The sequence below is a fragment of the Candoia aspera genome, chromosome 3 (assembly GCF_035149785.1).
Source record: "Candoia aspera isolate rCanAsp1 chromosome 3, rCanAsp1.hap2, whole genome shotgun sequence".
NCBI lineage: Eukaryota > Metazoa > Chordata > Lepidosauria > Squamata > Boidae > Candoia > Candoia aspera.
The window spans coordinates 192,852,469-192,878,721 of record NC_086155.1 but is presented as its reverse complement, the minus strand read 5'-3'; the positions used below and the strand labels follow the sequence as shown (position 1 = coordinate 192,878,721).

Sequence of the window (26,253 nt, the reverse complement as noted above, 5' to 3'; positions counted from 1 at the left end):
TCCTTCCCCTTATAAAAAAAGAAATATATACTCTCTCTCTCTCTCTCTCTCTCTCTGTGTGTGTATTTTGACTTCCCACTCCCCCCACCCCGAATTATTTAATTCTTTCCTTCCTACCACTATTCTATATATTTCTCTCCACTATAACAAAAATCAAATTATACAAAGATATAAATTGTCTACTTTTAGGGTCTTCCCTAATGTCCCAAATACTCTGCAGAATAGCCTGATAGCAATCTGAAAATATCTCTTTGAATGTCTGCTTAAGCTCACAATGGGACTCTGAAAAAGCCTCCTTGAAATCCTCCATGTTTAAGGCAGTAGATTATGGTGCCCCCAAGATACTTGACTCATGCAGATAGGAGTTAATGAGTTACTGAAAAGTTTCCACATGAAATTGAGACAAGAGAAAGTGTGCTAACAAGCAGCTCCCAGGGAAAGTGAACAGAAGGCTAAAGATTCAAAACAGCAAATTCAATGTGTAGGAAAATATTAAATCCTTCAAATTCAGTACAAAGATAATAACAGGGAGGCAATTATTTCTTCTCAGTCCTCCTTAATCTTTAAATGGGAAAACAAGCCAAAACTTAAAATGATTTTTAAAAGTTTAATCCAGAAATAATGATAAGCATCAAGACAGTCCACTTCTTCTCACTGTAAAAAGTCTCTCTTAGGGTATGAAAACTTATATATACAGTGTGGGTTGGAAATGGTGATGTCCCCGCCTCCCATCATCTTTTACCAGATCATCGCGAACACTGTTTGTGATTCTCTGGCTGCAAGACAACTTTTTGGAGAGCAGATGGGATGATTCCAAGAATTTTCTTATTCATGAAAAAGCTCTGGGCTTCAGGTAAGAACTTGCCCGAGCTGTAAAAAGCACTGCATTGTCAGTTCTGTCCGCGGAGCTTGTGGACACAGCTGTTCAGTCACCAATGTTCCCTACTGGAAGCCAATTTCAATGGATTTCTTCATGCCTTTCAAGTAACCATTTTTCAGATTACAATTAAGAAAAGATTTAATTTTCAGCAACATTGTCCTGATAACTTGGACTAAGATGTACGTGTGTGTTTCTTGGAAAATTAAACTGGAAATGATAAGAGATAGTTGGCCCCAACACATGGCGAGGTTAAGATACAGTAACACAGTCCTCTGCATCACAATCTGATTTATTGATAACACCTAACAGCTACATAACCATCAACTTTCTGTGTTAGTGTCTCCAAACAGAATGCTTGTTTTCAAGGGCAGCCTTTTAATTTCCAGGGGAAGCCAAGTGCATAAGCTCTAACAGATAAAGGTAAAAGAATAACAGTTCCACTGGCAAAGACATTTTTTTACACAAAAAATAAGAGCATATCTGATGTTTACTGGACAGATGTAGAATGAAAATGAGTCTTTTTATTTTAAAATGAGAGAAAGAGAGAGAGAGGGAGGGAGGGAGGGAGGGAGGGAAGGAGAGAGAGTGAAAACCTTCTCATTTCCTGTTGGTCTATTCTTTCTTGTTAGTTTCTTGCATAAGTCACATGGACAATAACACAGTATAATAAGTATGCCCACAATATAAGTGCCTAATTATGCTGGGTGGCAGCCAAATAGGAAAGGAATTTGTTTTCTGCCATTTTTTATTCTCATGTGTAAAACGTGAGGTTTCAGAAAAATAATTTGAAAAGTTACTTGCTTCTTTCAGGTTTTACAGTTTGGACAAAGTAGTTTGGAAATTATCCATTCAGGATGACCATCAAGGGGAATCGAGTACCAAAACTGGAACCCCTAAACCTCAAATACTTCATATTATTATATAAGCCAGAGAAATGTGTTCCCCCTGTATCATTGATCTACCTGCTGCTGATCATTTGAAATTAAAGCTGCTTAGCAGAAGAATCCATGCATTTAGAAAAGTTCAGTTTCAGTTCCTGCATTTCTACATAGGCCTGGAAAAAAAATCACACCTAAAACCTTGGAAAACTATTTCTAATGTGATCCATTATAAGGTATTTTCTCATGCTCCTACTTTTTTCAGTTTCCTAACCATTTGCCTATCACTACAGCAGTAGCCTGAGTATAAAAGAGAACAGTCACTGTAAGCATTGCAGGAATCTAAAGTCCATCAGACACCCAAGAAATGTTGAAATTCTCCAGTACAGTAGTTTTTGGCTTAGCACAGAAGTTCTCAAATTGTTGGTAGTTGGACTCGTGGGGATTCCTGAGTAAATGTATGGTAGGCTCCTGCTCTGCATGAATGCAGATCACATTCACTGAGCTGCTGTACCGCTGCTGCTTGTTGATGGTGGATGATACCTTGTGATGGAAGGTCAGCGAGGTTAGGCTACCTGGAGCAGCAACAAATTGAGTGCCAGGGCACAGCATGATTGTCTTTGGAAAAGCTATTCTTGAAAGAGGGGAACATGAGACTATGCAAGAATTCACTGATTCTGACTTGGTTGGCACTCAGGAGCACCTTGGGCCTGTTACAGGAACCACTGCTGTGAGCATAATGAATATTGAAGGAGGGTTCTGGCCACAAGATATTGAGTTTTGAAGCAATATTTCTTTGCCTGGACAACAGACATCTGGCTTATTCATGCAGAGGTAGCCTTATCTGGGCAGAGTTTGCCAGTTTATTCATGGTAGGAGATGATATAAATCCATTAATTATTTCAGGGAGTCACAGTGTTTGCAAACCTTTTGCTTAGCAGATTTGCAAGTAACAGTGATGTTGTAGAGAGGCTTCCCTTTTCCTGCTGCACCTTCTTTAAACCAGCTAACAAACAACCCTTCCCCTCCTAGCTATCATTTTTACTGTGATTGCATTTTCTGCTTGTCCAATGGACAATGGCCAAGCAGGTGGTGGATTTTTACTGTGGCTTCCCTACCTCTGTATAGGCTCCACAGGAAGATAATGTGATGTTACCTTAGAATTTTTCTAAACACATTTCATGGCTTGACATGGCCTACAGTAAGAAGTACAGGTAATCCTCTCTTAACAACTGCAATTGGGACTGGAACTTCAGTCACTAAGCAATGCAGTCATTAAGTGAGGCCTCATGTGACCAGACTCAATCTTACAGCCATTTTTACCACACTCATTAAGTGAATCATGGAGTCATTAAGCAAACTGTGGAGGTCATTAAGCAAATCAATGATTCCCTATTGATTTGGCTTGTCAGAAGCTGGCTGGGAAGGTTGCAAACTGCAATCATGTGACCACAGGACTCTGCAACCAGTTGTAAGTGTGAGCTGGTTGCCAAGAGCCAACATCGTGATCATGTGAACTGTTTTTTTTTTTTTTTTAAACCTGTTTATATTCCCAGTTCCTTCACTCTCTTACCCAATGCCTCGTAGTATCCAGATACTCTTCCAGGTTCTTGTCTGGATATGATATTCATCTCCACATGAAATAGGTATAATTGTTGGTTGGTTTGGATGCTCATGGTAATCTCTTCATTATCGCCTGAATTTGAGCCCCTGAAAGCCAATACACCTTCTGCAAGGTCTTACTGCATCTGCGCACAGATGCTTTAGTTCCCTTCAGCAGGGCATCACCTACCACCATGACACAGCTGTTCTTTCTCAATATGGCTCTTGGATTTTTTAAAGTACCACAGTGTCTGTAGCAAGTTTCACTTAGATGGCTGTTAATTGTTCTCTAGAGAGAGAACCTAATACTGGCACTAAGTCCTTATGCTTCTTTGGATCACATGCTTCCATGTATTGTCCTCAATCAAAGGGATTTTTTTCCCCTTCTTCTCTAGTGTTTTATTCACTTTTCTGTCCCCTCTGAAGAACTTTAGCTGTACTGTCCAAGCAATTCTCATCTTCCTTGATTCACTGCAATACAGAAGCTCCTAAAACTATTTCACTTTGCCTTCTGCTAAGGACACATGTTTTGCAAATGCTGCATTATAGTACTTCAGGCAGAAAGACAAACATTGCACACCTTGCTTCCATCACTGTCCATGTTGCTTGGAGCCTCCCCAACCAATTTCTGTAGACAAATTTCCACACAAAATTTCCCCATTAAGAGGTCCCTGAAGATGCTTGTCTGCATAAGCATTAGCCTGAACAGTGGGTGGTGGGTGGTGGGGTTGTGGGAGGAATGTATACACTAATTCCTTGCAATTGTTAAGCAATTTTTAGTTTCAGAATTGAAGCCAGTGTGGGAACTTCCCTGCTACTGCTGCTACCAAGATTGGAACACAGTGAATATTCACCACTACTGCAATGTGGGAGGAAAGAATTAAAATCAGCACTCCACAAGTTTTAAATAGCCACCAACTACTTAAACCATAATGTGGCTTGCATAATTTGCAATGATATGTATAGCCAAAGTGTTCCTTTCATTCTTAAAAACAAGAGCAACAATAGAAGATATTTACTATGGATTAATTTCATCTTGTTTTGTTTCTGTAAATGTTATGCTAGTTAAAAATGCTTGGATATTAACTTGCATTTTATTTCAAGCCAGTTGTAAATAATTCTGCCCATTTATTTGGCAAGGTGTAAAAAACGACATTTATTAGATTTATGAGACAGTATGACTGTATGTTCTATGTCTGTGCTCTTTAACACCGCATAGCACTAAAATCAGGAACAGGTTTTTAATGTCATACCATATGATCTATTCAAATATATATCCTGATGACTCAAACAACATTAAAACAACATATTTAATACACTATTAAATGTTTAGCATGCTGTAGGAAAAATAAAATACAGATAAGAATTGGTATAAGGCCAAACCTGTGATTATTCATATTCAGAGATGAGAATATAGAGATGCTATATTTTGTAGCAAAGGAGTTTGAAACTGTGGAGATATGTAAAATTAAGTTTGATATATTTGGTGATTTGCTTGTCAAAGGAAAAACAAACAAAAAATCCAAACATGTCTTCTTTCGCTACCTAAAGTAATTCACATTATGTATGACGGGTATGCAGCCCTTTTAAACAGACTGAGAAAATATATGCCATGGGAAGTGGTTGCCCATTCAAAAGTAGCTTCTGTGATGGCATGCACACTCACAATAACACCTATTTATCATGGTGCAAACTAGTTAAATTGCCTCCCAAGATGGTTAGTTGGATCTTTGGTACCCTAAATTTCTCTCCCACCTTTCCACTTCTTGTTTTGAATACTGCTTCGATGGACATGTTGATACCTACAAATATCAGAATTGTGCCAGCATTGGTTTTTCCTGTAACACTCTATGGAAGTGAAAGGTGAACTTTGAAAAAGCAGGATAGAATGAGCATTAATGCTTTGGAACCCTAGTGTTGGAGAAGATATCTGAGAATACCATAGTAGCCAAGAAAAGAAACAAATGGATCATCAAACAAATAAACCCAGAGGTCTACTCAAGGCACAAATGATTAGGCTCAAATTATCCTACTTTGGGCACATCATGCAAAAACCTAGATGTCTGCAGAATTCTATAATGCTGGAAAAGGTGGAAGGAAAGGGGAGAAAAGGGTGGCCAAGGTGAATGGACTCAATTACAGTGGCAATGATGCATGCCAATGGATGCATGGTTGGAGGCCATGAAAGATCAGGTTGGGATCAGATCATCCTGGAAGAGATTCTGATCACTAAGAGTCACTTCTGACTTGACGACACATAGTCAATCAATCAATCATGGAGCCTAAAGAAAATTCTGGATGATGCTGAAGGCTGATGTATTGCTATGTAATATGACTATTTTCTCTCAGTCTCTTCTCTTCTTCCTCTTTATTTAATAAACTTAAGTAAGTAAAGAAACAAAGTAAAAAAGGAGAAGCAAAATATATTATTATTATATTATATTATATTAGTGATTTTAAGCTGAATGAGTAGATGTGGACAGTATATCACAGTATTTTCTGTTTACATAAATATTCCATGAGTGTGTTTCTTTTTAAATAGCACTTATAAGAGAGGTATTTCCAACTAAGTCACCATAAATTATATCTGATAACACATGACATAATGGAGGAAGGAAGGGAAGAAATGTGCGTACATAACTAGAGATTTATTCCCAAGTTAATATGAGTACTTCTGTCCTTTCTTTTTACTCTGGTGGTAACTTGGAAGAAATATTCTGATTGTCATTTTAACTAACAGTCTACTTCAACAGAATGTAGACAGAAACAACACCATTACAGAGACATTTTCTTTTCTTTCTCTGCTTTCCTCTTAGTATTTTCTTTTCTCATTTTAAAGGATGCTAGTCTTTGAATCTGTGCTGTTTTATTTAAATATGAATAACAAGAATAGAATAGAAGACAGTACAGTATATGCCAAACTCATATGTGAAACTTGCCAGTATCAAGCACGATACTGCAGTTACCAGAATTATTTTCATGTGAAAATCCTTATTTATATTTAATATAAATATCATCCAGACATGTGAAGTCAAAATTAAAATCTTAATATTGGAAATAACTTCATTCGTGCAATAAGTCTTGTCTTCCCTTCCCTTCCCTTCCCTTCCCTTCCCTTCCCTTCCCTTCTCTTCTCTCTTTTTTCTCTTTTTTTCTCTTTTCTCTTTCTCCTGCTCTGATCTCCAATCATTCCATCCTCTGGAATAGATTTAGGGGTTGGGAAGGAGGGGGAACCATGGACAGAAACAGTCGCCTATTGGAATAACTGAGTTCATTTATACTTATGAATATTATGTAAAAAGATGAATGTGTTCTTTGCTTAAGTTTTGAGTTCTTTGTCTCTCCTTCTTATTAGAGAATTGTCATACCACCTTTATTATTCACAGTGCTGCCTGTACCATTCTCAGAGAATGTGCCTGTGGCTTGGGTACTGTATGTCTAAAGCTAGTACACTAGTCAATTCTTTCTCTATTTTATTAAAAAAAAGTGTTATATGGCTATGTCAGGAGAAACATAAAAATACGTTGAGCGCAGAAGGAATGAGTAACTTAAGAAGCTGTGGGCTGTAAAACATAAAAAGATTAAGAATGAGTAGATGCTGAATACTGTAAATGTGGATTGAATACAGTATAAAAAGTGAGTGGTACTGAAGAAGTATGTTAAAGTACAAATGAGAAAGAATGAGTGATGATCAGATTGTAAAATAAATATATGGAGGAAGAATGTGTCAAGAGGAAGGGAAATTGAGAAAGTCATTGTTGGATAGAGTTGATGAGATCCTTGAAAAGAGTGAGCTAAGAAATTTAAATAGCAAAAGGCAATCTATGTGCATAGATATGTTTGAAGATAGAAAAATATGGAGAGCTGTACTGTACTTAACAAGGTTGGTGTAAATCAGACTTACTGTAGCTTTCTTCTTTCTTACCGTATGCCTTAAATTCATCTGTTTAGTATTTCTAATCATTTTTCTGTGTTCTGCATAAGATACCAAGCTAAACAATTAAGAGCCTGTGAATTCTAGTAGTGTGTTAGGCACAAAGCCAGCTGGGTGACTTTGGGCAAGTCCCTCTCTCTCAGCCTGCTCAGATTATTCTGCTCTTTTGTTGCTGTTGTTGTTGTTTTGCATTTTTATTGGAAAATCCAAGTTTGGTGTTTTTTTTTTTAATAACCTTTTTAATATATAATAGTTTTACACACCCCATTCCATAATGAATCTTTAAAAAACAGAACTATATATGTGAGTTTCTCCAATTATTTTTTATTATATTTTTCCCAGATGGACACTTCATTAAGCAGGAGTTTAAGTGGAGACAGAGAGATGCTAGCATATTCCATTGCTACTCCCATTTTTGTGTAGTGAAATCCTTCATTTTGGCACAATTAGTAATTTCCCTCTTTTGAAATCCCTCCCTCCCTCCCTCTCTCTATCCATCCTCAGTTCCTTCAGAGTTGCAGGATCTAGGATTTGTATTCCACTGTAGGAACACTTCACCATTTTCTTCTGAACCTTTCCATTGGTCTTCCATGTTCTTAAAGTGCACCAAGAATTTGATACAGTGTTCTGTATGATGTATGACTTTTGTAGAATAATGTATAACGATTGCTTCCCATACTTTGGAAACCATTGTTCTGTTAATGTATGTTAACATCGTAACAGCTTTTAGTATAACATTATGCAACTAAGTCTTATTCATATGGTGAGTGTCTGAATTTTAGGAGATCATTTTTGGGGGTGGGGCTCACGTGTCACCACTAAACACTGTCTACTTGTGTATTTGTTATCTGAAGTATACATATTTCCATTTGTCTTTAATGTCTTTACTGAATTACACTGATAACTCTTTTGAATATGTGCTCAGTTTTTAAATACCACTATAGATCACTAAACAATTCAGTGTAGCTTACTCCCAAGAAAATCAATATCAAATTGCATCCTGAGAGCATCTACTTGTTCTGATTCATTACCACCCTATTTTCATGGTCTTTCTTTTCTTCTTTCATGAGAAGAATAGCAATGTTCCTTCAATACTTCAATCCAAAGCTGTATTTTAACTGCAGTTCCAGATTTTAGCTGCCTTAAAATATGTCCCCTCTAGAATTAGTCATATTAGACCAGCAAATAACCTACCATGAGAGAGCTATATCATTCTCTCTTTTCCAGTAATTGTGTAATCAAATAAAAGCTCTCTGAACTTCTCAGCAACAAATGAAACTTTTGAGTGGATTGGATAATTCAGTTAACTAAAAGCAGATACATGTTCATTCCAAGATTCAAGCAGAGATGGATGAACACAAACAAAACATCCAGGCTTTTTTCTCCCCTGATCCCTGGAGTGTGTTTAAGTAGATTAATTTGCAGATCAGATGTTTTGGATTTAATCTAAGCTATTCAATGCTGATTTGATTTAAATAAAGCTTCCTCTAGAGAGATTAACTCATCCCAAGATTGATCTCTATTAGATATATGCTTATGACATGAAAGTGAGGCCTGAGTTTCAAGTCTGCAGGGGAATCTGTGCCCAGAATAATAGAAGTGTAGCATTTGACAAATTAAAACCTGGCATGCATAGACAGACAGACAGACAGACAGATGCATAAAACTTATACCCATACATATACATATACATATATCCACACACACACACATACATATACTTATGTGCACACACAAATGTCTGAGACAGAACAACTTGTCAGCTATTAGAAGAGGAAGTTTATTCTTTAATGGTGTTTTCCTATTTAAAATAGTGGCAGTCTTTTTTGTTTCTGCTATATTGCTTCTGAACTACACTGGCAGGCTGATAAATCAGATCACCAACCATACATAATTTAGTTCAGTAGGTAGCTGGCTGTGCTGCACAGAATACAAAATATGTTCCCAACACTTTTTCCCCCCCTCTTTTTCCTGCCTATTGTTGGAAGAAGTGATTTTTATGTTGCTGGAAAATGGGAATCAAACCTGAGCAAGACTAGTGAAGCAGCCTTTGGTCATTTTAACAGGAAGAGAGTTGGTTATAGGGAATAGGGAGGGGAGAGAAAGTTATAGGTAATACTTGAGATGAAAGGAATTGTGTGTCAAGACAAAGCAGGAAGAAAGCAGAAAGAGACCAGCAGTCTCAGAGAGAGAGATGAGGTAGAGTAGGACATAAAAAAGGGACGCAAGGGAAATTTGTAACTCTTTTTCTATATCCAGCTCTCCCTTGAGGTCAATAGGTTATGAGGTGCTGAGTTGCCATGCAGCTGAAATCATACTGACCAGATTTTAAATTTATCCAGTGTGAAATATTTCCTCAGTTTTTGCCATAGTTCAGTGGGCTATGAATTAATCTGCCATAATTTAACTTTACAAATTGCATTTGAATGTCCATGTTAAGTGAAAATGAATATTGGTATAAGGAAGGTTCCTGGATTTCTATGATCATTTGGGCTGACAGAACATTGCCAAAATTAGGTGAATAATAAAATATGCATGTGAATGAAGACAGTATAAGAATAATATGCTAATGAATGTAGAGAATAATATTTAGGAATTTATCCATATTCCACAGAGCATATGGGAGTAATTTGATATGCAGGAGAAAATTGATAGACAAAAAACACATTAAGCATCTTTACTTGCTTATTGATTTTGCTCATCAGTCTGGACATTATATTAAATATGGATTACAAATACAGATTTATTTTAAAAATAAGGATAACATTTTGTGCTTCAAAGAGTACTTGGCATGCTTCTGTGGCTATACTGCAAATGCATTATGATCATAGGTAACAGCTTTAAGTAATGCTTAGAAAATAAATTGACATGAAAAGAAAGCATAGGTATATGATCAGAATAAAGAAACATTGCAAATCCTGTCATTTTGCAATGTTACTTAAATGGAAATAATCACAAATAAATCTCGAATTAGAGGTTTTAGAGTTTAGAACAATATTATCATGTGCTTAATTAGAATAATATTTATTATTACCAAATCTATCACATTAAGAAAGTGTCCTGATTGGCAGACTGAACTATATATGAGTATTAAAAATGATACTGTTCTAACCATCCACCACTGCACCTCTGTCACATCCAATCTATGTTAGCTGGAAGTCGTGTACCAATATTTCATTTGGTATAAAATAAATTTGCCATTGAATGTTTATACTGCATCATTTGGAGATAACTTTCAGCATATGAAACATTTCATAAGAAACTTGTTCTGTGCCTTCTGTGCCTTTGGTTTTGAGTGTAAAGACATTCAATGAATTTCAACACTCATAAGCCAGACATTGGCTAGCAGCACTACTATATTAGCATTTAGTTAGAAAAAAGAATAAATATGGGTAAGAGTTCAGTTTGAAGAAATACATGTCTTGGTAGATATAAGTCTCAAAATATCCAGGCTTTTTGAGTAATGGAAATACTATGCCTTCTTAAAGAACTATGCCTATGTCTTCCATGTGCTATAATTATGACATGAAAAGGAATACTAATTTACATTATATGAGATTGGATGATAAAGCTATGTAGTTGACAGTTGATTCTATTTCTTTCTTTTTAAAATTCTCATTGTACTATTTTTATTATTCAATTTTTATGAATTTAATTCAGTATATTCATAAGAATATGAGAATAAACTGGGGGAAATGGATCTGTGCAGAAATTATTAAGGAGGTGCTATTGGTGGATAGTTTAACTGATAAAGAGAGGTTGAGTACACCCATTGCTGTAAAATAATTTCAGAAATGTTGGAGCTTAGATACCTGTAATGTTGTAACGATGAACATGACAATACCACACTGCTCTGGAGTATGAGTGTTGTTACAATGAAGTTGTAATTCCTCGTGGAAAGCAACTGACTGATAGTAGATTTGAAAATAACATTCTATTGTGTGCTACCCTGAAAAAATGATGCTAATGGGACAACCAATTAATGTAGGTGATTAAAAAATAATAAAATATTCAGGGCACTCAATGGCCTGTGCTGCTTACAGAAGTGTCTATTTTGAAAACATCAAATCAGATCTGCAGGAGTCAGGCTGTTAACAAGAACATATTTAAAGGAGCATATTTAACCTTTTGTTGAAAGTGCTTCATAGCTTTCACTTTTGATATGAGTCACTTTTGAGCATGGAACTCATTGCAAATATTTATGTTTTGTTTGTTTACTTGCCTGCTTGTTTGATTTGATATGCAACTAGCACCTAAAGTGCCAATTGGAAAATTGTAAAGCAATGCATAGAGGACAATTCCCTGTTTTCCCACAATTCAGTTATATCACACTTGGGTCCAAATTGGAAGTTACTGATGACAAAAAAGGTCATTGTAAATAGCTCAGTGAAAACTGTATGCAGCAAGGGTGAAAAGAGGCAATGCCATGCCTGATATCTTTAGGAAACTGGAATACTGAGTGCTATTCTCATATCCCTCTCAGAAAACATATCATGGCTACAAACTTTGGACACAGTATAATGATGGAACAGTGGAAAAATACTGTATGTGGTTAAAAGGACTGAAATTTACATTGCATTACAACCTAAAAGAGATTTTTTATAAAATGATGTAGCGTTGGTATATGACTCCAGAAAAAATGTCTAGAATGTACAAAAGTTCTTCAAATTTATGTTGGAAATGTGGAAAACATGAAGATTCATTTTATCATGCCTGATGGACTTGTAAAAAAGCCAGATTTTTTTAGGTTCAAAGACATATAATGATATAAATAATTTTAAAGATCAACATTCAACTGAAACCAGGACTTTTCTTGCTGGGATTGATGGACAGCCAATTAGAAAAGAGCATGGAAGATTACTTTTATATATGTTTACTGCTGCAAGACTACTATATGCACAAAAATGGAAAGACTCTGAAATACCCACAACAGAGGAATGGTTGGTGAAGATGACAGAACTAGCAGAGATGGCAAAATTAACTTGTTTGATTAGAGAAAGATCAGCAACTACATTTATCAGTGACTGGAAACCCCTTATGGACTTTTTGCTGAAAAAAAAAGATTAAAATGAACTTGTGATTTATAGGTTTGAAGATTAAAAAGGGTAGTTTATGGAAAGAAGGAAACTATGATGTCACCTTAGAGAGAGAGGGCAAAATATAAATGTAGCTATCACCGCCGAAGACCGGAAGCCATTTCTTTATAACCTTGTCTTTTCCTTTTCCTTCCTTTTCTCTTCTTTTTTCTTTTTTTCTATTTTCTTTTTCACTATGTACTATTTTTCTTTATTACCTTTATTTTCTTTTATGGTTTTTACTTTGTTAAAAAGTTCTTCAATAAAAATTATATATATATATATATATATATATATATATATATATATATATATATATGTTGTTTATTCGTTTAGTCGCTTCCAACTCTTCGTGACTTCATGAACTAGCCCACGCCAGAGCTTCCTGTCGGTCGTCAACTCCCCCAAGGACGGGTCCGTCACCTCTAGAATATCATCCATCCATCTTGCCCTTGGTCGGCCCCTCTTCCTTTTGCCCTCCACTCTCCCTAGCATCAGCATCTTCTCCAGGGTGTCCTGTCTTCTCATTATGTGGCCAAAGTATTTCAGTTTTGCCTTTAATATCATTCCCTCAAGTGAGCAGTCTGGCTTTATTTCCTGGAGGATGGACTGGTTTGGCCTTCTTGCAGTACAAGGCACTCTCAGAATTTTCCTCCAACACCACAGTTCAAAAGCATCGATCTTCCTTCGCTCAGCCTTCCTTATGGTCCAGCTCTCGCAGCCATATGTTACTACAGGGAACACCATTGCTTTAACTATGTGGGCCTTTGTTGTCAGTGTGATGTCTCTGCTCTTAACTATTTTATTGAGATTTGTCATTGCTCTTCTCCCAAGGATTAAGTGTCTTCTGATTTCCTGACTGCAGTCAGCATCTGCAGTAATCTTTGCACCTAGGAATACAAAGACTTTCACTGCTTCTACATTTTCTCCCTCTATTTGCCAGTGATCAATCAAGATGGTGGCCATAATCTTGGTTTTTTTGAGGTTTAGCTGCAAACCAGCTTTTGCACTTTCTTCTTTCACCTTCATCATAAGGCTCCTCAGTTCCTCTTCGCTTTCAGCCATCAAAGTGGTATCATCTGCATATCTGAGATTGTTAATGTTTCTTCCAGAGATTTTAACTCCAGCCTTGGATTCCTCAAGCCCAGCTTGTTGCATGATGTGTTCTGCATACAAGTTGAATAGGTAGGGTGAGAGTATACAGCCCTGCCGTACTCCTTTCCAAATCTTAAACCAGTCCGTTGTTCCGTGGTCTGTTCTTACTGTTGCTACTTGGTTGTTATACAGATTCTTCAGGAGGCATACAAGATGACTTGGTATCCCCATACCACTAAGAACTTGCCACAATTTGTTATGGTCCACACAGTCAAAGGCTTTAGAATAGTCAATAAAACAGAAATATATCTTTTTCTGAAACTCCCTGGCTTTTTCCATTATCCAGCGAATATTGGCATTTTGGTCTCTAGTTCCTCTGCCTTTTCTAAACCCAGCTTGTACCTCTGGCAATTCTCGCTCCATGAACTGCTGAAGTCTACCTTGCAGGATCTTGAGCATTACCTTACTGGCACGTGAAATGAGTGCCACTGTTCGATAGTTTGAACATTCTTTAGTGTTTCCCTTTTTTGGTATGGGGATATAAGTTGATTTTTTCCAATCTGATGGCCATTCTTGTGTTTTCCAAATTTGCTGGCATATAGCATGCATTACCTTGACAGCATTATCTTGCAAGATTTTGAACAGTTCAGCTGGGATGCCGTCGTCTCCTGTTGCCTTGTTATTAGCAATGCTTCTTAAGGCCCATTCAACCTCACTCTTCAGGATGTCTGGCTCTAGCTCACTGACCACACCGTCAAAGCTATCCCGGATATTGTTATCCTTCCTATACAGGTCTTCTGTATATTCTTGCCACCTTTTCTTGATCTCTTTTTCTTCTGTTAGGTCCTTGCCATCTTTGTTTTTGATCATACCCATTTTTGCCTGAAATTTACTTCCGATGTTTCTAATTTTCTGGAAGAGGTCTCTTGTCCTTCCTATTCTATTGTCTTCTTCCACTTCCGTGCATTGCTTGTTTAAAAATAATTCCTTATCTCTTCTGACTAACCTCTGGAATTTTGCATTTAATTGGGCATATCTCCCCCTATCACTGTTGCCTTTTGCTTTCCTTCTTTCTTGGGCTACTTCTAATGTCTCAGCAGACAGCCATTTTGCGTTCTTGGTTTTCTCTTTCTTTGGGATGTATTTTGTTGCCGCCTCCTGAACAATGCTGTGAACTTCTGTCCATAGTTCTTCCGGGACCCTATCTACTAAGTCCAGTCCCTTAAATCTATTCTTCACCTCCACTGCATATTCCTTAGGAATATTAGTGAGCTCATATCTAGCTGATCTGTGGGTCTTCCCTAATCTCTTTAGTCTGATCCTAAATTGTGCAAGAAGAAGTTCCTGATCTGAACTACAGTCAGCTCCAGGCCTTGTTTTTACCGACTGTACAGATGTCCGCCACCTTTGGCTTCAAAGGATGTAGTCAATCTGATTTCGGTGTTGTCCATCTGGTGAAGTCCATGTATAAAGCTGTCTCTTAGGTTGTTGGAAGAGAGTGTTTGTTATGCAGAGTGAATTGTCTTGGCAAAATTCTATCAGCCTATGTCCTGCTTCATTTTGTTCTCCCAGGCCATGCTTACCTGTAATTCGAGGTGTCATTTGACTGCCCACCTTAGCATTCCAGTCTCCTGTGATGAAAATAACATCTATTTTAGGCGTGTTGTCCAGTAGGTGCTGCAGATCCTCATAGAACTGCTCTACTTCAGCTTTTTCAGCATTTGTGGTTGGGGCGTATATTTGGATCACTGTGATGTTAGATGGCTTGCCCTGAATTCGAATTGAGATCATTCTCTCATTTTTTGGGTTGTATCCAAGCACTGCTTTAGCCACTTTACTATTAATTATGAGGGCTACTCCATTTCTTCTGTGGTCCTCTTGTCCACAGTAGTAGATCTGGTGGTCATTTGATGTGAAGTGGCCCATTCCAGTCCATTTCAGTTCACTGACACCCAAAACCTCTATCTTTAATCTTGACATCTCACCAATAACCACATCCAATTTGCCCTGGCTCATAGATCTTACATTCCAGGTTCCAATGGTGTGTTGATCCTTAGAACATCGGATTCGCCGTTCACCACCAGCACCGTCGGCCGCTAGCCGTCCTTTCGGCTTTGAGCTAGCTGCGTCATCACGTCTGGGGCTAGTTGAGCTCATCCTCTGTTCTTCCCCAGTAGCATTTTGACCATCTTCCGACCTGGGGGTTTCATCTTCCGATGGTATACCGACATATCTCTGGTTGTCCTGATCCATTTAGTTTTCACGGCAAGAATACTGGGGTGGGTTTCCATTACCTTCCCCAGGGATCGCATTTAGTCTGACCTCTCTGTCATGACCTTCCTGTCTTGGGTGGCCCTTCACGGTTTAGCTCATGGCATCATTGAGGTGCTCAAGCTCCAGCACCACGACAAGGTAACGATCCTTTGCTGAAGATATATATATATATATAAATAAAGAAAACATATCATGGAACCAGAAGAATTATTAAAAGTGATCAACATTCTTGAAACTAAGAATTATTGTTTTTCTAGCTGTGATCTAGAGAAGACAGTTATTTTCTCAGTGAAGCAGGCATTATTACTTGGAGGCTACATTACTCAGTTTCTGACCACCAAATTTTAAAAATGATTTAAACAAATTGGAACTGGTTCAGAGAGGGGATGTGATTTCATTCTGCATTCTATAGTATTAACATTATTATTGTTGTTGTTGTTGTTATATTGTACTGTCACTTTATTTTCTGTTCCACCTAGAGCTTTTAAAATGGGGCAGTGTATCAATCATAGAAATAAATAAAAGAAACAAGGGTGATCCGAGGATTAGAAACTGTGCTATGAAGAGATATGGAAGGACTGGGTAAATGTAGCTCTGAGAAAAGATGATCCAATGAGGCTATGATAGAACCTTTAAAACACCTGAAGGGATGTCACACAGAAAAAGGTCAGGACCTATTCTCTCTCAATTTACATGTAGGATTTGTTGTAATAAGGTGGATTCTGACAGGAAGATTTTCTAACATTCAAACAGTCAGAGTAGTTTGACAGTGTAAACAGTTATGCAGAGAGTTATGCAAAGGCTACAGAATCATGGTGGCAGAGTGCGTCAATCTGGATTCATGCCCTGAAGTGAGGGTTGGACTCAATGGCCAAAATGGCCCTTTCCAACTGTATGAATCTATGATTCAATGTGTCCAATTAATACTTTAATAATTAATGAAGCATCAATAATATATGTAAATAATCAATAATATATGTAAAATAATGAATACAATTCAGAATGTTATGGGAACTGTGCAGTCAAATGACTAGAATGCATTGTTCAGCCACAGAAATTTTACAGGAATTGGGTACTCATATTGCATTGCAGTTCTTCTGTAGGAAGGTTCATTGTATACCTATTTCTTTTGAGCCTGATTGAAGTTGCTGTCCCAAATACCAAATTCATTCGTTTGAAATTGTCTGCATTCCAACATCAGCATTTGATCCTATTCTTGACCTACTGGTTAGAGATAATAAATAGGGACTTTTTTTGAGTCCTGGGTACATATCTTTAGAATAACAGTGTTATTTGAACATTGTGTGCTGCTGTATTTAAACATTGTTTTACTGCCTTTAGTATCCCTTTTCTGTTATGTTAATGTAATTTTAATAATGCTCAGTTATATTATTAGATGAGCACTTTAAAGGCAGATACCCTAAAAGGTGGACTAAAAGCCTATTTAATAAATAAAATGCTGAACAGTGGAAAAATGAGTTTTCTTCCCTCCACCTCTGTCTGCAATAATACTAGAATGAAGACTCATCCAATAAATCTACGATTTATCAGTTGTTGGCAAAGCAGTAATTTTCCTTATTGAGCATAATGGATTTGCATATGCACAGCAGCATATTTTGAGGATCACTAGCTCTGATAGCTTTAAAATTGTATGAGACCAAATTAAGGAAGGTAGCTACATGAATAGTTAATAGCTATTAGGTGGTTAGGTTTTCTATCAGATTCCTTCTGGATATTATTGATGTCTGCTGGGGATAGTATTTCTTGGATACATTTTCACTGTCTATCAAAAGTCTATTCCTAGTGCAGAATAAAGGAGAGATCACTTGGCATCCTATTTTCTATCTCTATTCTGCTTCCACTGTGTACATAAAAGGGTTAAGGCTGAACTAATCAAAGGGTTAAAGCTGAAATAATAAAATCTTTCTTTGGGGTTCTCCATGCTAATTATACACAGTATTGATTTCATGGCTCTTGAAAATTCCATACCTTTCGATAGATCATGGATGGATGGGTGGGTGGATGGAATTCTTGCTTATTGTTCATCTTTCTCTCTGTGTGTCTCCCTTCCTGGTTCTATCTACCTTTTATCCCATTTTGCCAGTGAGCTGCTTTACTGTTTGCTGATGTTTAATAAACATCAAGCTACTGTACATTGTTGCTAGCTGGTATGAGTGGCACTCGTGCTTGCTCTGATCTGGATATAGGGATTGAGTGGGAACATGATGAGTGCAAACTAAACTGGACTTTATCTACTGTAATTTTCTGACATTATTCTGTTCATGCTTATAAGCTTCCCCAAAGCATCTTATTGTTTACTGTAAGAAATAGGACAATAGTACAGATTGAATAGGAATCATTTAAATATGTTTAATGTCTGAAATATAGGTTAAGTGTGTTTGTGTGTGTGTGTGTGAGAGAGAGAGAGAGAATGCCAGCCAGAGTCATATTGTATGGGTAGCCTTATAAAACTAGTACATAAATAAATAATATATTACTTCAAATCTGGGAAGCTGATTGACAGATCACCCAGAGAGGGCTGCTGCCCATCTGAAGGACAGAATGCCAGATGTTTATAAATCTTCTCCTGGATGTAGCTCTTCTTTAAAGACAAAAGCTGCTTCTTCATCAACTAGACCCACCCACATCTGCCAAGCTGCATAGCGGGGTGGAATGAACACAATTTATTAGGTGCTATTCCAGGCTGCTGATACAACAGTACAGTTGGAATGTTGGGACAGTCCTTTTTAATCATCTCAGGAAAAGTGACAGGAGTTGTAAACACAGTGTCTCTGTGTTTCACAAATCTGAACCTGGACTGATGGAAAAGAGCCTCCTTGATCACAGGAGGAATTCTCAAGTAGCAACATTAAGGAAAAACAAAACCTACGTTATCAGAAAATTAAGTGGGCCCACTAAACTATGAAAAGTTACTTTAGGAAATTCTGCGTTATATGATTTAACATGTGATAGCTATGTTGTTGTTTATTCATTCAGTCGCTCCCGACTCTTCGTGACTTCATGGACCAGCCCACACCAGAGCTTCCTGTCGGTCGTCAACACCCCCAGTTCCCCCAGGGACGAGTCCGTCACCTCTAGAATATCATCTATCCATCTTGCCCTTGGTCGGCCCCTCTTCCTTTTGCCTTCCACTCTCCCTAGCATCAGCATTTTCTCCAGGGTGTCCTGTCTTCTCATTATGTGGCCAAAGTATTTCAGTGTTGCTTTCAATATCATTCCCTCCAGTGAGTAGTCTGGCTTTATTTCCTGGAGGATGGACTGGTTTGATCTTCTTGCAGTCCAAGGCACTCTCAGAATTTTCCTCCAACACCACAGTTCAAAAGCATCGATCTTCCTTCTCTCAGCCTTCCTTATGGTCCAGCTCTCCCAGCCATATGTTACTATGGGGAACACCATTGCTTTAACTATGTGGACCTTTGTTGTCAGTGTGATGTCTCTGCTCTTAACTATTTTATCGAGATTTGTCATTGCTCTTCTCCCAAGGATTAAGTGTCTTCTGATTTCCTGACTACATTCAGCATCTGCAGTAATCTTTGCACCTAGGAATACAAAGTCTTTCACTGCTTCTACGTTTTCTCCCTCTATTTGCCAGTTATCAATCAAGCTGGTTGCCATAATCTTGTTTTTTTTGAGGTTTAGCTGCAAACCAGCTTTTGCACTTTCTTCTTTCACCTTCATCATAAGGCTTCTCAGTTCCTCTTCGCTTTCAGCCATCGAAGTGGTATCATCTGCATATCGGAGATTGTTAATGTTTCTTCCAGCGATTTTAACTCCAGCCTTGAAATCCTCAAGCCAAGCATGATGTCTTCTGCGTACAAGTTGAATAGGTAGGGTGAGAGTATACAGCCCTGCCGTACTCCTTTCCCAATCTTAAACCAATCCATTGTTCCGTGGTCTGTTCTTACTGTTGCTACTTGGTTGTTATACAGATTCTTCAGGAGGCATACAAGATGACTTGGTATCCCCATACCACTAAGAAGTTGCCACAATTTGTTATGGTCCACACAGTCAAAGGCTTTAGAATAGTCAATAAAACAGAAATAGATCTTTTTCTGAAACTCCCTGGCTTTTTCCATTATCCAGCAGATATTGGCAATTTGGTCCCTAGTTCCTCTGCCTTTTCTAAACCCAGCTTGTACATCTGGCAATTCTCGCTCCATGAATTGCTGAAGTCTACCTTGCAGGATCTTGAGCATTACCTTACTGGCATGTGAAATGAGTGCCACTGTTCGATAGTTTGAACATTCTTTAGTGTTTCCCTTTTTTGGTATGGGAATATAAGTTGATTTTTTCGAATCTGATGGCCATTCTTCTGTTTTCCAAATTTGCTGGCATATAGCATGCATTACCTTGACAGCATCATCTTGCAAGATTTTGAACAGTTCAGCTGGGATGCCATGCGAGTGACCTGCGAGTTTGTCATCGTGTGAACGTAGTAACACATCTTTTCTGAGGCTTTCAGGAACATAGAGGCGGTTGGATTTCCAAGCGAAGCCTCTGTCAAAAGTAACACTGTCTTTATTCGCCAGCAACCAAGTATCCGTTTTCAGTTCTTTTAGAAACTTTTGTTGCAACTGGGAGGGAATTGACAAAGCGCTTGGCTGGGCAGCGCCCGTGGTGGGCGGCTGCTGCGCGCGCGTCTGGCTTCGCGTCACAGCCTGCATGCCCAATTGGGGCGCCGTCCATAGGGTGCTAACCACTTCTGGCGCTGCCCCGGAGTCCTGAGGTTGCCTTGACAAGGCATCAGCCAAGATTTAGTTTTCATGGCAAGAATACTGGGGTGGGTTTCCATTACCTTCCCCAGGGATCGCATTTAGTCTGACCTCTCTGTCATGACCTTCCCATCTTGGTTGGGCCTTCATGGTTTAGCTCATGGCATCGCTGAGGTGCTCAAGCTCCAGCACCACAACAAGGTAATGATCCTTTGCTGAAGTAATAGCTATAAAAACTATAAAAAAGACCTCTTGTGTTTCTTCTTTCTCTTATGCTTACTGATTCATATATCACTTGGATTTTTTATATTGTTTGTATATAAATATGTCATTTTTGTTTAGTGAAATATTCATTAGATACCCTGTGTTGAGGTACATACCTTTATCAAATGGGGGTGGAGGGGGCTTAAAAGTGTAAAAATTATAAAAGAGCTCTACCTGTATTTACAGCAAAAAAGGTTAAAAGAGCATTTTAAACTTCATTAAAATTATGCAGCCCATAACAGTAGCATTGGTATGGCTTCGTTCCCTTCTAAGAGGAGAGCTGAAGCATAGCAAAGAAATCTTGGAAGAATTGGGAACTATATAGATCAAATTCTACTTCCAAAGCAAAATGAACCAATATTACATTGGAGCTGGAGTGCAGTGCGGAAATGGAACCAACTATTAAGCTAAATGGGTGGTCTTGGGCTAGTCATACATTTCTTATGGTCAGCAAGTTGTGAATATAAAATGAATGAGAGAGGAATGTTCTTGTTTGCTCCCCTTAATTCACTGAAATGGGGAAATGGGATATATCAAATCAAATAGGTGGGTTGTTTATAGGTGTATAGTTTGGAGTCTGTTCCTTAAAGCACAGGATGTGGGAAGAGCACATATCATCCCTAAATTCCTGGTTGCACTATTGTAAAAAAAAATGGCAACATGATTTCATGCCATTTTGAACCGGGGAAATAAGTGCACCTGAAAGAGGCTTTAGCACAGTTGTTGTTGTTGTTGTTTGAAGACATACTGTATCTTCCATCCCCACCCTCCCCAACAAATGGACAACAGTAGAAAATCTAGCTGTGCATGCATAATACAGCACTGCCTATCTTGTATTTTCACACACTCACTAATCTGAATCATTCCAAAACATGCTTTTCCTGACAAGCAAAGGTTCTTTTTGGTCTAGTGGTTATGGTGCTGGTCTAAAAACCAGGAGACTGGGAGTTCTAGTCCCGTCTTAGGCATGAAAGCCAGCTAGGTGACCTTGGGCCAGTCACTCTCTCTCAGCCCAACTCACCTCATCTTACAAGGTTGTTGTAGGGAAAATAGGAGGAGGAAAGAGTATGAGGTATGTTCACCACCTTTAGCTATTTATAAAATATAATTAAGGTGGGATGAAAATTAAGTAAGTAATTAAGTAATTAATTTTGATCTCATCTCATCCCACCAGACCATGCTAAAAATTACTTAGGTAAAGGTAAAGGTTTCCCTTGATGTAAAGTCCAGTCGTGTCCAACTCTAGGGGGCGGTCCATCTTTAAATCATAAGGGATCTGTTTTACTAGAGCATTTTACTTCAATAAAATAAATATATTTGCTGAATCAGATCAAAGTTCTGTCTCAGTGAACACATTTCAAGTTTTGAGAGCATCTTGCGGGCAATATGATTGTCACAGAGAGGAATATTTTCTCTAAATGGATGTTTGGCAAGGCCAATCATACATACATACATACATACATTTTTTTTAAAAAGTTGGATTTTCAGAGAGTACAATCAACATCATGACACAGATCTATAGTTACTTTGATGTCTCAGAAAATTATTGCTGGTATCTCACCCCTATCTGCTTTAATAAAAGCCAATTCCCCCTCCTCCCAAAAGCCTACAATCAGGAAACAAACAACCCTATTTGTTTGACTTATATCCTTCCAAGAAAGGGTATATGAGGATACATCCTGACCACAAAAACTTTGAGATATGTTTGCCTATGAGGAACAGCCTCAAAGTCGCCAGTTACATTTTCAGAGGGTGGACTTGAACCTGGGTCTCTCATACTCTGGGTCCAACTTCTTAACCACTACATCACAGTGGCTTCCATGCTACCACAGTGGCTTCCTTGTAACTAATCTTGATAGTCAAGTCAGTACTGATTCTAGGGAAAGCATATAGAGAGCCATTGTAGTATATTGATATACCCAGGTTCAAATTCATCCTTGGCCATGGAAGGTGAGTGAATGACTTTGGCTCAGTCAGTCTCTCTCAGCCTGACAGGGTTGTTTTTCTGGAATTCTTGGTGGTCTCTGACCTTGGTTGTTCGCTGATGTTCCCTAGATGTTACCTAGTTGGGTAATGGAATGTCTGTAAGCAAACAACCAAGCTCAGAGAGCACCAAGAACTCCACAGTTCACGTCTGAGCTATGTATATTCTCTTCTACTGGAAGGTTGTTTTTGTGGGGATAAAATTGGAGGAAAAAGCACTATGTATACTGCCTTGAGCACCTGGATGAAAATCTAATAAATAAATCTAATACTTAAATCATCATCATGTTTTGTAGCTATTAATAGACTTTTTTTTTTCCTTCAAGTCAGTCTTGAACAAATCCATGCATGCACTTTCAATTTATCCAGTCCTTTTAAATGCAAATTCCATATCTGCACTGTGTAAAGTGCCTCCATTTGCATGTCCTGATGAATCCTGAAAGTTCTGAGCTAGGATAATGCATGTTATGAAGATGACAAATTATAATTTTACAAAGCTTTATCTCTATATTGAGAGTAAATTCACAATTCTTTAGCATAACCCCTTTATTTAACACTTCTTTCCTAAAAAAAAAAAAAAAAAAAGCCCTAGCTTAGAACTCTTCCTTGCCATCCGAATTTAGAGAAAAGCAAAATCATACAAAATAATGCACAATAGCTGCCCCCCCCCTTGTGTACAAGTCTTTTCTGAAGCCTTTTGAAGGACCTAGTGGCCTTGGTGACTAACTGGCAGTTTCTGATCCCATTAAATATTTTTGTCTTATTTGTCTTTTTCTCATTCAGGTTATCTGGAATGAATATCCCACCTCCAATTATCAGCAACAAAAACTGGCTAAGACTTCATTTTGTAACAGACAGCAACCACCGATATCGTGGATTTAGCGCTCCTTATCAAGGTATATTTAATGAAAACCATTTTTCCTCTTCCCCTCAGACCTAGGAATGGAAGGGGGGGTACAAACAAAACACACCCCTCATTAAAAAGGAAGAAAACTTCCTTATCGGTAAATTCACACTTGCAGAGATAGGCAATCTCTGTGGTAAGAACAAAATTGCATTAAGTACTACAGTTATTTGCTCTGCAAACACCAAATATTTAAGAGAGATTTGGATCAGAAGAGCGCAATTTATATTGAACCACTTCTAAACATTGTGATCCTATTGGAACATTGAGGCCAACACTTATTTGTGAAATTGCAGCTTTATCAAGCAGAATTATTTTGGTTGAGTAGAATACATTTCATTGCACACTGTATCTTTTTACTTATTTATTAACCAGTTTTTTTGTTTATTATCTTCTATTTTATAAGAGCAAATCTGTATGAAAAGAAAAAGAAAAAAAAAAAAGATTGTTTCAAAGGCTGCCCCAACCATTTTGCCAGTGGTTTTGAGCTTGAAACACATCAAAATGTTTGAAATAACCTGATCTGGATGCAAAAGATCCTGTTCAGATGTGAAAGGATTAAAAAGAAAATCTATTTTAGGCTTAGATGGGAATTAGTTTGAATCCAAACATTCTGGGTACTGCCAGGGAGTACTAATTATATATCAGGCAGTATTATTCTTTTCCAAGCCCCCTCTCCCCTCCTTTATTTTCCTTTTTAAAAAATTGGTAAACACAATTTGGGTTTTATAAAGCACAACCTTCAAGAAACGTTACCATTTTCTGACATAATATAATGCTGAGGCTTTATATAATATATCTGTTTAAAACTTCAGAATAACTGCAGATTTCTATGTGAATTATTCACATTAGCAGGTGCTTTGCAGAATCCCATAACAATATTGAATATTAAACTACCTATAAAAATATACTTTTCTCATACAGCATAGGATATCTGCAAAATAAAGCTATAGGGCAATGCAAATTCCAATAAGTATCTGTGAATGTCCATGTTTGCCCCTTGATAACATTTTCAAATGGAAGGTGAAAAGTTAAGAACATAAATTATGAACTTACTATATATTTGTCTTTGAGTTGTGTCCCCTAGTAAATGCATTTTAAAATGCCAGTTGTATAAATGCTATAATTTAACTGAACTCAGAATTATTGTTGATTCTGTAGAATTCTATTAGTAAAGTAAAGTGAAAATGTACATGTAGAAAGCAAAAGGTGTTTAAAGAAATTTTATATGGGAAAAACAACATTTTGGTTTGGTTTTGAATATCGTATGTTTAGTTATATCACATATTACACAGGAAAAACAAAGATACTTAAAAAAACGGTTAAATAATATTTTAAAATGTAGATATTTTGATTATATCTATCATCACACAAACAGACTTCTGCTTAGTGGGACTTTTTGCTTTCCTAATTCCTGCAGTTCCTACAGTTTCCAAAATCCGCTGTGCAATAGTTCCTCAACTCTTTAGAACAGTATTGAGGTGTGTGATGTAGGGGTGAAATGAAAAACAGTTGTGATAGATCCATCAGAACTGCCACAGAATTGTGGAATTAATATGAAATGACTAAAGGACAGTATTAATTCATGTTTTAACAGAAATAGGAATACATTGATTTTTGTTATACATAGAGTAAGTTTACTTATTTTTCAACTCATAGGAGAATTGAGGAACATATTTTTCAGCAATGACAAGATCATGAGTACAAGTCTTTATATTAAATGTAAAATTATAATATATAATGCAATATGAATGTATGTTCTTTTATTTCAATGGACATGTTATTTTGTACTTCAGGATTGGACAGTAGCTACTAATAGAACTACTAGTATAAATTGGTTTAATTAATAGACTCATCAACAGTGTCTTAGCTGACTGAGCAGTAGAAGGATAATTTTAATCAATGGAATTCAAAGTTAAGATTTTATATTTGCTTTTGTATAATACTAAATGAAAATATAACTTTCCTGCTAATAACAGAAGCTTTGAATTATATTCCATTATTCTAACTGTTCTTTCAAGTTCTCTAAATATTGGAGAGATAGAAATATTTATAATAATTTTAGAATATACCAATTAATAATTTTAAAGATAGATAATTAACCAAACTAAATTCTTTACAGTATATAAAGTGACCTCTATTATGTATAAAACAGTGCTTATCTTTTATTATTATTATTAGTAGTAGTAGTAGTAGTAGTAGTAGTAGTAGTAACATAAGATAATCAGCTGGTGAGCATCACATTTATGCCCTGCCTTGCTATTTCTTATATATTAGCCCTTGCACCAACATCCATCTTTTCTGAAATGTTTTACAATTTAAATGGGGCAGGCTAATGTTGTGTGTGACTTGTTCCTTCTTTCCTGTTTTTTGCACTCTTTATGGCCAAGTACTTTGCATTCACTTAGCCACACCTGCTATACCATTGATTTCACCTATCTTTCCCCTTTGTTCATACTCATTCATTTTCATGACCCATCTCATTAGGGAGAAGCAGTCTGACACTCAAACATGCCAATCATTGTCCTAGATTGTACATCTATTCTGTATCCATTCCCTGTTGTTGGCTTTCTTTGTGGGATGGGTTTGTTAAACTTTTTTTTAAAAGCAAAACAAAATTATATCATAAAA

The 26,253-nt window shown here is 37.3% G+C and overlaps 1 protein-coding gene across 1 annotated transcript in view; it reads left to right on the top strand.

Annotated features, from left to right (window-relative positions):
* CSMD3 (CUB and Sushi multiple domains 3) overlaps positions 1-26,253 on the top strand; it is a 643,537-nt gene that overhangs the window by 229,290 nt on the left and 387,994 nt on the right. Inside the window, exon 6 of the mRNA XM_063299980.1 lies at positions 23,502-23,614. Coding sequence (XP_063156050.1) covers positions 23,502-23,614 — 113 coding nt within the window. The remainder of the gene's footprint in view (positions 1-23,501; positions 23,615-26,253) is intronic.